The 15,754-nt window shown below is 32.2% G+C and overlaps 1 protein-coding gene across 4 annotated transcripts in view; it reads right to left on the bottom strand.

Moving 5' to 3' along the window:
- Ehbp1 (EH domain binding protein 1) overlaps window positions 1-15,754 on the bottom strand; it is a 312,370-nt gene that overhangs the window by 233,293 nt on the left and 63,323 nt on the right. For all 4 annotated transcript variants that reach the window (XM_076832959.2, XM_076832960.2, XM_076832961.2 and 1 more), the window contains exons 4-5: window positions 13,934-14,029; window positions 9,187-9,240 (exon numbers count right to left, since the gene is read on the bottom strand). In XM_076832959.2, the coding sequence (XP_076689074.1) occupies window positions 9,187-9,240; window positions 13,934-14,029 (150 nt within the window). The remainder of the gene's footprint in view (window positions 1-9,186; window positions 9,241-13,933; window positions 14,030-15,754) is intronic.

Genomic DNA, 15,754 nt, shown 5'->3' with positions numbered 1-15,754 from the left:
TTCAAATGAAGGTCTGAACCCCCAAAGTCTTGCTTTCCCAGTATCCAATGCTTCTCAATTACTCTTAACAACAGAGGAGGCATACACATACCTCTAAAGACATGGGAATTATAAGTATAAGGAGGATAATAGCTCAATCAAAACATGTCATTTCATTGAATTAATGTTTCATCTTTAAAATTCTTACTTTTAAATTTTCTTATTCTTTCTTTTGCCTCTAATTCTGAAAATATTCTGTGAATTTTATTATAAAATACCTTAAATTACATATTATCAGAGTAGAAAATTTACACTCCAGAAAGACAGAAATTGCCACATAACTCTAGGAGTATACATAGCCACATTAAAAGCTGCAGAGTTCTATTCATTGGTTTCAAATTTCTGAAATATTTAGAAATCCAAAAGGACCTAGGACTCTATAAGAAAAGAACATGGCTCAGAAGTTGAGACCAGAACAGTTTAAGAGAGACATACCAATACAGGTATTTTCAATTTGTCATTCTTCAAATATATTATGGCAAGTGCTGTATAGACAATATTTCACACTCTCAATAAGCAGCCACTATGGTTAAGCACATGAATTTTCTTGCCATTCAGCAAGATAGAATCTACTTCCTTCTTGACCAACTGCCATGAAAGGAGTAGAAAAAGGACTGGTTTCCCACATGCAAAGTTGAATAAATTATACATATATATAGTATACAATACCAACAAATACAGATATATGACATTACTGAGTAAACTACACTTTGGTTACTGGATTAACAGAAGAATAAAGGTTGAGTATGCTGCTCATTAGAATTTTCATCAGGTTCAAGTAAATCAAATGGACCACATTTCTATGGAGGTAGAACATTAATAGGAAGGCTATAAACAGTACTACACTAAAGTAAATGTTGCCCTACTCTTAAAAGAATGGGTCATTTCTGATTGGTACTAAGATTATAAATTGTACTGCTTAAATAGTGGGTAAGGGATGCTTCTAGTTTTTGTGATGTGGGTTGTGGTACTATTCACCCTTTGTACCTTCACGAAAGTAATATTCATGAAAGGCACTAAAGAAGCTACATCTACCTGCTAACATGGAAGAAACTTACAATTATTGACAAAGATATCCAGGCTTTCCTCAGACATCAGAGTGAGGCCCTTTGTCTAAAATGATGTACTAGAGGACAGTAAAGCAAAGTCAGAGAAGAGTTCCTGGAAGTGACTACAAAATTTAGCTTTCAAGATAAAAGAAAAGTTAGAAGAAGAAAAAAAAAAGGGAGGTATTCTAAGAAGAAGGAAATGTCAAGAAAGAACAAAAGATAAAAGCAAGAAAGACAACAGTGAGTTTAAGAGGAATGAAGATAATTAAGAATGAGAAGAAAAGTATTAAAATACACACTTACACACACACACACACACACACACACACACCAGTTGGGTATCAAAATGTGTTTTCTCAGGGTTAGTGTCCCACTATTTCTAACTGTAACTAGTGAAATGAGCAATTTGGATCCTCAGTGCTTTCTTGGTGATGTTTATTTGATATTATCTGAGCCTTTTAGATGGATGGGATGTGATACTAATTATGTTAAGTCTAAGGCAGTACTACAAATCCTCTGTTCTGTTTCTTTTGTTGGATCAAGTTGGTTTGTGAGCCTAATCACCTCACCTTGTTCTTAGAGATGGTATAGTAGCTCAAATAATATAAACATAAAAGTAACAAAATTTCAATCTTATTAATTTTAAGTTTGAATCCTCTTCCAAAGTCAATCTATTGGTTTTATAAAATTATAGTCAGATAAATTACCTCTACTTTTTCTTTCAGAGAAAAAAAAAATATGCAAATGCTTTTCTCCTCTATGAGTAAGTATTTACAAGCTGTCTTGTCATTTAAAATAATTTTAAATTATATATGGCCACAATATCTTTATTTTGTTTGTTTATTTTTATATGGTGCTGAGGATCTGACCCAGTGCCTGAAATGTGCGAGGCAAGCGCTCTGCCGCTGAGCCTCAACCCTAGCCCTCTTGTCATATGTTAAAGGTTAAGTCTAGAAACTATTCAGAGACATAAGATTATAAAGGAGTAAAAAAAGAAAAAAATTAAAATCCTGAAACAATACATTTAGAAATCTAGCTTCTTTTCCTATATTTTTCTATGTCCTCTAGAAGAGAATGTTATAAAAAAATAAGCACTCCTTAGCAGGCTAGATGCTTTCCATATATTATCTATAATCTTCAGTAATCTATGGAGTAGATATTAATATCACCATTTTATACCTGAATATACAGAGACTATAAAAGATTGACTAACTTGTCTAAGATCACACAGCTTGTAAGTGGTGGAATCACCTCCAAAATTTCAACTTATATATAAACATTTCAAAGAAGAAAGGTCAGAGTCTTGGGCATGGTAAATAAACACTCTACCATTGCACTATATCCTCTGATCAGACAAAATTCTTTGTGACCAGAAACAAAAATTATTGCATTTTACACAAAAAGACAAAAAAAGTTGTCTTGAGAAAAAAAATATTCATAATTTTGGTGACTAAAATTCTAAAATTCCATTTTATAATGTCTAAGAGAAGCCAAGTAATTAATACAAAATAACTTTTAGACTGAATATAAATAATAATTAAAGACTACTAATCTAACACATATTTTCCTCAAGGTTTAACATTAATTTAAAACTTCTTTATGGTTCTACAATTTCAAATTATTTCTTTGCATCTTTGTCATTAAGGAGGCAATTGTTGCATTAGGAGTTAAAGGCAAAAGTCCTGGAGAAAAACAAGAGTGGATAAAATCCAGACTTTTAAGCTATATAACCTTGAGTAAGTTGCTGAAATTCTCTAAGCCTCATTTTATCTGTGAAATAGGGTTATGTATCTGATGCGTAGTTGTTGCAATCAGCAAATGTCCTAATATATATGTATAAAGCATTCCACATAGCACCTGGTACAGAGAGAAAGGGCCCAATAAATTTGTAAAAGTGACATATTTTGGAGACTTCTTTGTTTAATGGGATATTTAATGGTAAACAAAACTTTACTCTTTATAACTATTACTATTGTGAGATAGTGACATAAAGACTCAGAATTTCTTGATTGAAAGAAAGGCATTAAAATTTCATTCGAAGAGCATGCCTTTTTTCCATGCCAAAACAATCAAACGTTCAAACAAAATCAAGATTTTACAAGAGAAAGAAATGGACTATGGCCTCTCAAAATTGCCAACTCTTCTGTATGAAATATGGAAGCACATTTGAAATGCAAGGAAGAAAATTACATTGTAACATGTTATTGCAACATGATAATCTACAGGAATAGCACCTTCACCAGGCAAGAGTCAATTCCACCATTCACCACTGAGGGGAGCTGTAACCTAGGAAAACGTTTACATAGGCATCCCAAGGTTAAATTTCCCCACATACAACCTTATAATATTCAGCTCTCTTACTAAAATATTCTTTAAATTAATTTGACCAGCATACCCCAATTCTCTTTTGGAGACCTTGTAAGAAATAAGGTGGCTAATTATGTCTATATAAGAGTAAAGCTAGAGGATTTTTACCCTCCTTTATTTTTCTCCATAACACCTAATGCACTATTTGCACTGTTTTTATCATGTTTATTTTATCTAACATATTATATATTTCACACATTAATTTCTATTTCTCCCCCTATCTCTCTCTCTCTCACACACACACACACACACACACACACATACAGGAATATAAACTTCTTGAGGATTTGTCCTCTGTTTTATATTCCCAATGCCCAGGATACTCAGTGAATGCTTAGTAATGAATGAATGAATGAACAAATGAATGAATGAATGAATATTGGTTCATCTGTTTGAAAATATTTGTAAAAATACCTCATTAGATGATCAAAGGAAAGCAAACTGCTTTTACCTGATAATGAAGATGGAATGTCTGAATATACTGAAAAATGCATTGTCTACTTACAATTAATTTTTGTTTAAAAGAAAATGTCTAACAGTAATTCTTCAACCCCATTGATGGTTATATAAAAACAGACCTGAAGACACTGACCTAGTTAATATATTTATTTATAGTAGAAACCCCTTTTAAATAATCTGATTTGGGGAAAAAAAGCTGGGTAATTCAGGGAAGAAATAAATATTGATGCCAAAATATTTAAATTTGCTTCAATACATATTAGTGTATTTCATTCAACAGGTTTTTTATACCTTTATTTTACTTATTTTTTTTTATTTTACTTATTTATTTTTATGTGGTGCTGAGGATCGAACCAGTGCCTCACATGTGCTAAGCAAGCGCTCTACCTCTGAGCCACAATCCCAGCCCCATCATTCAACAATTTTATGTCCTCTTCTTTGAGGATAATCTTGTTGATTTGTAATTTTCTCACATAATCAAGAATCATAAATATACCTTTGAGAACTTTAATTTCTTTTAAATGAAATAAATATTTAAAGGCAACAAAGATACAACAGGAATGCCAAATCTTTCCAGGTTTTTATAAAAGTTCCTATTCTTTTATAGATTTTTATCCATACCAGATTTCACAGCAGTTTTTTTTTCCCCATTTAAATTTTAGCTCTATCCTTGTTCTCTTTTCACATTTTATATTGGTGCAATATAGTTGTACAAAATGATAGGATTTGTTACATACTTGTACATGCAGACATATAATTCTACCAATATCACTCCCCAGCACTTTCCCACCTCCCTCTCTACCTCGCACCCCCTGGTCCCTTTCCTCTCCTCTACTGATCTCTGATTTTTATGAGACACCCCCCCCAATCCCTTCTTCTGACAGCAGTTTTTAAAAACTCACTTTTATCAACTCTTTCTAAAGCATTTAACAGTTCATGAAATATTCCTTCAAACTGATTGTTTCATTGCTCTATGAAAATCTACTTAAATTATAATAATTACAATAACTGATCAATAGTATGATGAGGTTCTAAGTGGTCAAATCCAACTTACAACCTACTCATGAAGACAGAATTGTTTACAAATGTGTCAGAGAGTAGCCTACTAACAACATTGACACACGTGGGCTTAAAACCAGATGTTTTCGGCAGAATGTCAAGTACGAAACCCCCATGTAAATTAACCAGCAGTACATCAGAAGAACTTTGACTATACTGGCATATGGATCCCTTACATGCTATACACACACACACACACACACACACACACACACACACCTCACTGTCTCTAGGGTCTACTTTTCAAATTTTCTTCAGTATAGCTTATAGATGCTACTACTGTAATTCTTAAACGGAAGAATACTTCCAGGACTTCTAACTCAAAGGGTTTAACTATAAATCATTCATTTCCTTACTCCAACAAACACATAATGAGAAACTATTAACTATAAGGTACTATGATAAACAATGGTGGTGATGATGATGATGATGATAATGATGATACAGAGACAAATGGTAAAACTTTTCCCATGCTAGGTTTACTTATCCAGGCAGGAGTCCTATCAGCATCTCAGAAAATGACCTAGATTTTGATTTAAAGACACTTTGATAGATAAAGAAAAACATAAATTCTCAAAATCCACATATGCTTCTCGCTGTAGAGGTGTTGGTCCCAGCACAAAGAAATTAAGGTCCTCCTGAAAACGAAAGGAAGAGAGTTCCCCAATTCTAGCCTATCTTCCAGGTAAGAATACAGTACACTTCCCTTATTTTGTTTTTAGTTCATACACAAATTCATCCTTTGACATTACAGTGTTCACAATTTATGATAGTAATTCTAATTTAGGGCATGTAAATTAGTGTATTCTCTTGAGTTAACATATTTAAAATACTTCAGTCACATGTACATTCATGCTTTTTCTCATATATAAAGAGTTCAGTAATTTCATAGTACTTCTAAATTCTGGTAACTTTATATAATGAAAGTAAATCGAATAATGGATGCATTTACTACTCTCACCTTTTTCTACTTAACTTTGGAAAAAAAAAACAAGCTTGTTCTGTTGGTAAAATAGTCAAATCCTATAATGTTTAATGAATTAAAGCAAAATAAAAAAAAAAACCTGCTGTATATTTACCCTGCTTAAAAATAAGTATAACCAAAAAAAATAAAATTATAAGAAAGCTATCTAATAAAAATATCTTCTTATATGAGGCTCCTACTAAACACTGGTGTTGTCATCATTATTAAAAGGCTGAGGAATCACCTGCCCCACCCATATTCATTAATTTTACTTTTAAATAAAGTCATCATCATCACCATCATTGTTTTATCATAGTACCTTATAGTTTCTCATTATATATTTAAATTCCCATGGGTTTGGATCACAAGAAGATCTTAAAAGATGTATATTATTTTATTTGATACTCATAATTGAGAAATAAAGCTTCTACTACAAAGTCTAATAACTTCCTTTAAATGAAAAACTAATTTAAATCAAAATTCAATTTTCTTTTTTCTTCTTTTCCAATCTTGCACAGGAAATAACTATTACAGAAACAAGGTATAGAAAAATAATTGTTATGTCAAAGAATTCAAAAAAAGAAATTTTCAGCAATACTCAAATCCACTTCAGAAATAAAAATACATAGAAAAAATAAATGCTGATATGGACTATTTAAAGATTAAAATTAGGAAGTTATTAATTGGTTCAAAAATGCTATCCTAGATATTTCATTCTCCATGAACTTGAACATCAAAATTTTGACCTCCAAAATTTAATTTTCAAGTAGTTTATAAAAATATTTCTATCAATTAAAACAAAGTCATAGATCTAGAAAAGTCATCTAAGATTATCTAGTAGAAATCCTTAGTTTTATGAGAATAACATACTCAAGGTCACCAGTTTTGAAGATACAACAATCAGGGTCTCTACTAAATTCTAAACCAATTCAAAGCTCCTTCTTTCACTAAACTATGAAATGAGAGAAAGAAAAAATGCTCCCTACCCCCAACCCTGCAAAAAGAAAAAAAAAACAAGAATATGTGAAAGCAAAAAGAAAACAAGGAAGCAGAAATATTGAAAAGCAGAATGACAGCTGGGAAACTAGAAACACAGTGTTCTCTCAACCACATCATTCCCAGTAAAGTTTTCATAGTTATCTCATTATGTAGTAAAACTTAATTTCTTGTAATATCTCAATTAAAACATTGGTTTTATAAAGTGAACTATATAGTTAAAAGCCATTTATATTATTATATTTTTGCGAGTCAATGTATTAATAAATATTTATAGAGAAGAAATTCTAACATTTTCTTTTTCATTTTCCTCCTATGTTTATTTCCTTACCCAATGTCTGATCCTAGCAACTTCAACCATTTGAGTAATAAGTAGGCAAATGTGCAAAATAAGTTTCTGACTTTTCATTGCTCTTTTACTTCCAAACCACATAACTCCAATATGGAAAGGATAATCCAAAATATACTTCTTTATCTTAAACCCATTTAAATTTCACCATTTTACTTTAAGCTTAATATGTCCATATTGATCTTTAACATACCTTTATAAAATGCATAATACAGAATTTATGAAGGTTATTTTTCCCAAAATTCCAGACTTGAATTTCTTTTGCAGTCAAATCTAATATATACCAAAGAACATTTTTATATCTTTTGTACATTAACTAATTATAACCTGTTATTCAAAAATTTGGAACCACTGTGTCTTTAATGTAAGATTAATTGTGTAATAAGAACACCATTTTAAACAAATACAAAATTAGTTTTTGTATATCTTTGTCATTAATTACAAGTCAAATTTAACTGCTAATTTTTGTTATTGTGGTAGTGGTGGTACTGAGGACTGAACGCAGGACCTCATACAAGCTCTCTACTACTGTGCGTTACACCCCAGCTACATCCCAAGCCCTTTTAAGACTTCCTTTAATACATAGAATTAACAAAAATACTTCAAGTATGATGCTCAAATCTATCACTATGAAAAAGACCAAATTGGGCTGGGGTAGTGGCTCAGTGGTAGAGCACTTGCCTAGCACACATGAGGCACTGGGTTCAATCCTCAGAACCACGTAAAAATAAATAAATAGATTTCTTGGGTCCATCTGCAACTAAAAATATTTTTTTTTTTCGAAAAAAGCCAAAATTGTTAAGATGTGAAACCTTAACATGATTGACAGTGGCTTGGAATACAGTCATCAGAACTCCCCTAGTGTATTTGGACCTATTGGGCCCCTAATCTTCCCTGCTCTTTAGGCTTAAAAATAGCACAGGCACTGTTGCAAAAGTACAAGATTCCTTTACCACTGAAATACAAATTAGATAAAGACAGGAAGATTATAATGCAAAGCATATTATAAGTTTATTATAAATATATTTTAGATGATGGTGACAACAATTGTAAAAACTAATATTTGTGGAGAATTATTTAATTCTCATAATAACCCTATTATTTTCTGGTTGAGAAAACTTGCCCATTATCACAGAGTTTGTCACTGGAAGAACTAGAATTTGAAGTCATGTCTCCCTGACTTCAGAGCCTTTATTCTTAAACACTGTATTTTCATTACCTGTCTTTAATCTTAGTCAATAAGCATTTATTGAATACTTACTATACCTACTTGGGACTCTGGAATATGTAAATTAATTTCAGATGATTATTAAAGTATTGATTTATTTGAGTTTTTCAATCCCAAGAGTTAAAGCATGTACTTTTTTTGGAGGGGAATGTTATTGGGAATTAAACCCGGGGTGCTTTATCACTGAGCTATAACGCCGGTCCTTTTTATCTTTTATTTTGAGACAGGGTCTCAGTAAATTGCTGAGGCCTGGCCTTGAACTTGCAATCCTCCTACCTCGGTATCCCAAATCAATGAGATCACATGTTGTGCACTATCATACTGGATACACACTTCCTTGAAAGATTTCAAAGGTAATTGATGATTTCATTCAATAAATGTTTATATTGAGTACCTGCTATGATGTTAAACAGACAAAAAGATAAATGAGACATAATTTTGCCATCAAGTCTCAAACAAAATACATAAAATATTACACATAATTTAAGCTTTAACAAAAGCATTTCTTTCAAATAATTCTGCTATTATCATTTCATTAAAAACTTCTAAAGTCCGCAAATTGCTAGTTAATTTTCATAAGGAAACACTTCTCCTACTGTCAAAACATTCATGGATCTGAATAATGTATATATAAAGTAAAAAACATGAAAGGTGAAGGAATTTGCTATTAGCTTACATTTTCTATGACAAATGTCCACTCTTTGTCTTCAAATTCCTCTGCATGAGGATCCTGTAACAAAGGCAAAATATGAAATTGAAATACATGTCTTTAGTCAAATCAATTCAATTAAGAAATTACATACAACTTTGTTTTTATCTTTTACTAAAAGGGAGAAATAAAGGGTTGGGATTGTGGCTCAGTGGCAGAGCACTTGCCTCATACATGTGAGGCACTGGGTTCAATCCTCAGCACCACATAAAAATAAACAAAATAAAGATACTGTGTCCATAACTAAAAAAAATTTTTAAAAAAGGAAGAAGCAAAATAGCCTCTTACCCTTATGATACTTTTATAATTACTTTAAGTCCATTGTTTTATATTATGAAATTCTATATTTTACTTTTATTGATACATATCACTATTTTCCATCATTTCATCTATGGCAAGACAAAAAGAAACCTGATTGGAGACAGATAATTCATTAGGGTTATTAAATGCTCATACAAATCTCTGCCCTCAGTTTTATCCATAAAGTACTTTAAACCAAAAGTACCACTCCAAACAAGGTGTTCTTCAGTGTAGAGGTTTTATACATATCTAGAACTCCTAAGCATTACATGCAACTCATAATCCAGTCAAAATGGTGAATCAGCATGGGATATTGATACCCTCCTACCATTTCTCCCAATTAACCCTGGAAATGCTACAGAAACATGAGAAATGCAATCTTTTTTTTTTTTTTAATACGGCACACTTTTGCAGGCATTTATTTGACAAACATTTATTAAGTACTTATTATCTAAGAGTTTGTAAAGGTGTTACATGGGTTTAAACATAATTGTTCTTGCTTCCAAAGACAAACACAATAACTTTAATCTAAATACTTATATATGATGAATGAAATAAATCCACCCAGGTGGGTTAAAAACCTGACACAAGAAATTTCTTTGGTGGTGCTAGACAAGGGAAGGTCAGGACAGTGTAGAAGAGAAAGGGAAACTGAACATTTGATACTGGTTTCCCTAGATGCTTCTGCCCATGAACTAGGTTTATGGAGAACAATGACTATAAATAAAGATTGAAGGAGTTTTTCATAATGGATTTAAGACATAAATAATGCTAATTTAGAGAACAGCCTATTATCCTCCCAACCTGTCTTATTTTTTTAAGGAAAACAGCATAGCTCCAGCATAATTAGTATCAAAATAATAGTAATACAAAATATGTATTGAGCACTCACTATATTCTAGTCATTGTGTTAAGTGCCTTACTCATCACAGTAAGTTTTGACATATGTACTATTTTCACTCCCATTTAACAGAATAGAAAACTGAAATCTGAGAAAATTTCTCATAGTACACAAGTAAACACTGAAGCATTATGATGCAATACCAAGTCTGTCTGACTTTATCTACTTTCAGTTTAACCACTGTGTCCCCAGGACCAAGAATGTTATCTGGCACACAGCAGGCTCTCAAGAATACTTGATATATGAATTAATAGATGTATGTCTCAAAACTTAACAAAGATTTAACAGTACCCTATATATTCTAAGAAATACTTAACTTCTTAAAGTAGATAAACATTGTTTCTAAAACACAGATGATGTATTGCCTCTAAAAGAATTTTTACTAAGGAATAATATTTCAATAGACCAAGAAACATCTGATAGGGTAGTTAGTAAAAAGATGTGAAAGAAAGAACAATAATGTTCATTTGTAAGGGACTTAAAAATGGCATTTTTATATAATTAACTCTTTATATTACTGATCAAACAAAAACATAAATGAAAATGACTTCCGGTTTGAATCAATGAAGATTTATATCCTATTCTCTCTCTATTGTTTCCTTTCGTCCTAAAGATTTATAAAGATTTATATCCTATTCTCTCTCTATTGTTTCCTTTCCTCTAAAGAGAAAAACTGAAATGACTTGAAGAGTTGCCATTTTCCTTCTTAAAATCCTAAAAGGCATTTTTAAAAAATTTACTAGAAACAGCAATTTTCAACTTAATTCAAATTTCAAAAACAGGTACTACTCTAAAGAAATTAACTTCTAGTTAAATCAGAAAAGCTATTGGGCTGATAAAGCACTGGTCTATCATGCATGAGGTCCTGGGTTCAAAACCCAGCAGCAAAAAAAAAAAAGGATAAGTCACCAAAAAATGAAATATATGGACAACTTTCTTAAAAAGCATCTCTGTGAGAATACCTCTGTGAATACTCTACTGAAGCTAATTGCAAATTTCAAGACTGAATAAACTACATTATTTAGTATAAGAAAGGAAAAAATATAAAGAATTTTTTTCACTTGAATTATTTTTTAATACTGCTCAAAAACAAGATCCAAAAGTTGCCATGAAAGATTGAAGTTGTTTCATTTGTCTCTGTACTTTTCACTTTTCTATTAGAATTTCTGAGGGCATGGGAGAGCCAGGAAGATAAAAATTTCAGTTGAAAATTTATTTAAATATTGAAAATGGTCACAAGGTTGCTCCATTAGTATAAGTGACAAGAAATGCTGAATACAGCAAACTGGAAAGGAAGAGATGTTTTGTTTTTCCTCCTATATTCTAACACCAAAGGCTTCAGTTCAGTGATCTCAAGGACATAGGGAACATTCTCATCACTACTCAAAAACTACACTAACTCCCAATACTCCAAGCAACAGTCATTTCAACAGTCATTTTCAGCTCAAAATCAGTCAGTGTATATTTTTATCCCAAACATATGGCCGTCAGTTATTTACTAGCTCCATTCTAATCCCTTGTTCTTTATCACCATTTTTTAAAACTTATAAAACTAAGTCCACTCATTTGCCTTACCAATATGAAAAAAGACTAAATTAACATATTTAAGAAAGTACTCAAAAGTCTTCTTTAAGAATGTCACATCTTGCTGTCTAGTCAATATTCATTACTTGTGAATAAAAAGTAGGCAAAGAGGAAAGAATAGGACTAATGGGATATTTGAGCAAGTTACCTTCCTTTCTAGTCTGTTTCCTTATCATTAAAATGGTAATAATGATAAAATCTTAGGGTTGCTTTGAGAATTAAATAATACATGTAGAGACTCTGAACGTACTGCTCTTAACCAACCAGCTTAGCACATTAATTCCCTTAGAAGAATTATGCAGAAGAGGGTTTAATAAACAGGCTTATAGGGTATCTGGTAAAAGGGCAATAGGGTAGTCTGACCATCCTGGAAAAGAAGAGCTGCTACTGTGTTTCATTCCTTATTTATCTCTGAGCAAATCAGAGAGAAGGTGTGTATGTGAGTGCGCACGCACATGTTTGTGAAAGAGAGAGATGACAAGTACAATCAACTAACGTTTCGATGTCATTAACAGTAACATCAAAATTAAAAAATACATATGTTAAGAATCTTTCATAAAACAGTATAAAATACAGAGCATTTAAAAATAATACTTTAGGGCTTGGTTTGTGGCTCAGGGGTAGAGTGCCTACCTAGCAAGTATGAGTTCAACACTGGGTTCAATCCTCAACACCACATAAAAAAATAAATAAATAAAGTTGTTATGTCCATCTGAAAATAAAAATGTTTTTTAAAATATAATACTTCATCTATGGACCAGTGCATTAACATTCATCTTATTGGATTTTTTCCTATTGATCTCAACAGTACTTTCTGAATACTGAAGTGAATTAATATTTTGGATCACAAAAACAAAAGCACTTTTTAAAACACAGTGATTTCACACTCAGTTCTAATTTCACTTTGCTTTACTTTAATTTCATGTCCTAAAATACTTAATGGATTTTCACAAACTTCATAATACTAAATTACACTTAATGAGATGCCCTCTTCTCTCTTGTCCTTCTGGAAAAGTAACTTCCTAATCTGAATCATTCAGAGAGGAAATAAAGCTTTTATTTTCTAATTCTACCATCCTCCAAAAAAGCTAAAATTTGAACATACTTGTCCCACCATTTTTTAGGAGCTGGTAAAGAGCTGGTTAGGAAAGTAAATACTCCAGTGCTTGATTAACATATGTGTGAAGAGAATTATAAAGTTTCAAAAAATATGGAAGATTTTCAAGAAAAAATACATACAAAACAATAAGAAATGTACATGAACAGTTACATTTTTTAATATGTGCTTTGAATGTATAATCAGAATTTGTTGGTATTACACTCATAAATATTAATATCAATTAATATTTGCCAAATATTGATTATAAACATGTCTTATTACATTGACATTAGTAAAATTGAAAACTAATTTTAAACAACTCATTATTTAAAAAAAAGACTAACAAGGGCTGGGGCTGGAGCTCAGTGGTAGAGTGCTTCCCTAGCACTTGAGAGGCCCGGGGTTCGATCCTCAACACCACATAAAAATAAATAAAATAAAGGTATTGTGTCCAACTACAACTGAAAAATAAATATTTTTTTTAAAAGAGACTAACGAAATACGGAACAAATCTAAGTATTCTATAAACTTTAGCTTTTCACAGGAAAAGTGCTTTAAAGATTCCTATGGATTGAATGTAGGAAGTGGTAAAAGAAGGATCTCAGCTAATATTAACAGTAACTTCAAAATGATCCCTGAATTATTCAGACTTCATAGACTGTAAAATACTGTGATGCTTTACATCATAGTAAATTCCTATATTCCTAAAAATAGTGTACATTAAATACCAGATTGGATATAAATGTATGAAACAATAAATAATGAAATGTTCTCTCCTTTAGAACCATGGGTATTTAATACATTTTATAACTTATAATAATAGAACTTACCTTAAAAAGTGTTACAGTGATTTCAATGTTTTCAGGAACAGGCCATACAACAACACCACGGTATGGATTCTTTATTCCAGGTTGCCAGCTATGAGCCTATCAATATGAGGTACAGAAAATACAATGTTAATAATTTACATGAGTTTATTGACTTTATTTAGTTATCCATTAGATCTATAGTCTCTCTGAAATATGATTAGTAAACATGATTAGTAAAATAAAAACTTTCAAGCATAAAGCTGGGCCAGAACAAGTCATATTACATGAGAGTTATAGATTACTATCTATAAAGAAAACTTCATCCCCATATACACACACACTGAAAAAACAAAGATGTAAAAATCCTTCATACTGGGGATTAAACCCAGGAGAACTTTACCACTGAACAACACTTCCAGGCCTTATTTTATTTTATTTTTTTATTTTGAAACAGGGTCTCACTAAATTGCTGAGGCAGGCCTCAAACATACAATTTTCCTGCCTCAGCCTCCTTAGTAGCTAGGATTACAGGTATGTGCCACAGCACCCAGCTCTCATATATTCAAAAGCTATCATTTCTAATTAGATAGAACTTTTATTAGGAAAAATATTTTTTTGACTAAGAACTTTAAGACATTTTTTGAAAGAAAAAATACTAATCAGGTGTAGTGGCGCACACTGATAGTCCCAACTACTCAGCAGGGCTGAGGTGGAGGATCACTTGAGCCCAAAAGTTCAATACCAGTGTGAGCAACACAGTAAGACTCTGTATTGAAAGAAAAAGAAAAATGGAAAAACATAGCTGTGTGCTTTGAATTTAAGTTCATTTTCCACTAAACTACAATGTTTATCCATTGGGGCAAGTAAAAGAAAACAGCGATTTTTCCAGGCAATATTTCTAATATTCTAATACTTAAAATTTAGGGGATTATTTTCCCCCTTATAACTCTTTATTACCAAGGTATCCTAAGGAACCTCCAACCCCCCAAACTTTCAGGTGAGTTCATCACCACAGTTCTTCCTTTGTTGTAAAGGTGAGCTGATAGAAGATGGCAAGCCAAGATATCTCAACCAAGTCTTCATCTCTATAGGCTGCAGGACCATCCATGAGTATATTATGAAGGTAATAAAGGGTAACACAGAGTACTTTCTATGTTTTAGTGCATGTTCTGACAATGAGTTTAACATAATTAAATTAATAGTGGCTATGAGATAGCTACTATTTGCCGCAGTCTCTGGCTGGGCACAAATCACGAGCCACCACACAGCTTGTAGATTCAAACAGCAATTCTTTATTCCCGAACTCACACCGGCCGTCTACAAACACGTTCTGGGGGAATCCATGTTCTCTGCCCAAATCCACTACTCTGCCCAAATCCACTCCACATGGACTTCTGTCTCCCAAAATATACTGTCTGACCCTAAGAACTCAAGAGGAACTCAGCAGCAGGATACGCCCTATTCTAAAGGGGGAAAACCCTAATCTCCTATTATGCTAAACTGCCCTATTCTAAAGGGGGAACACCCTAATCTCCTATTATGCTAAACCGCCCTGGTCCTTGAGCAAGGTCACCTTTCAGAAGTCCTTCCACTAGACAGCATGGAAGTAAGCTGGCAAGGAGATTGTCATACCTACTTGGCTGATGGCTCCCAGCAACTATTGATTCATTCATTCACTTGATACTATTTGCCAAGCACTGTTCTAGGCACAGGTGTAGTGAAAAAGCATCTACCTTGGTAGAGTTTATGGTATAAATGGGAAGAGATGGACAAGTAAAATATACAGTATATTAGGTGGAAGTTAAGTGGTAAGGAGAAAACACAGTAGCGAAGAAGGATAGA

Source organism: Callospermophilus lateralis, chromosome 14, assembly GCF_048772815.1.
Source record: "Callospermophilus lateralis isolate mCalLat2 chromosome 14, mCalLat2.hap1, whole genome shotgun sequence".
Taxonomy (NCBI): domain Eukaryota; kingdom Metazoa; phylum Chordata; class Mammalia; order Rodentia; family Sciuridae; genus Callospermophilus; species Callospermophilus lateralis.
Note: the sequence above shows the minus strand (reverse complement) of the source record. Positions and strands in the feature narration are given on the sequence as shown.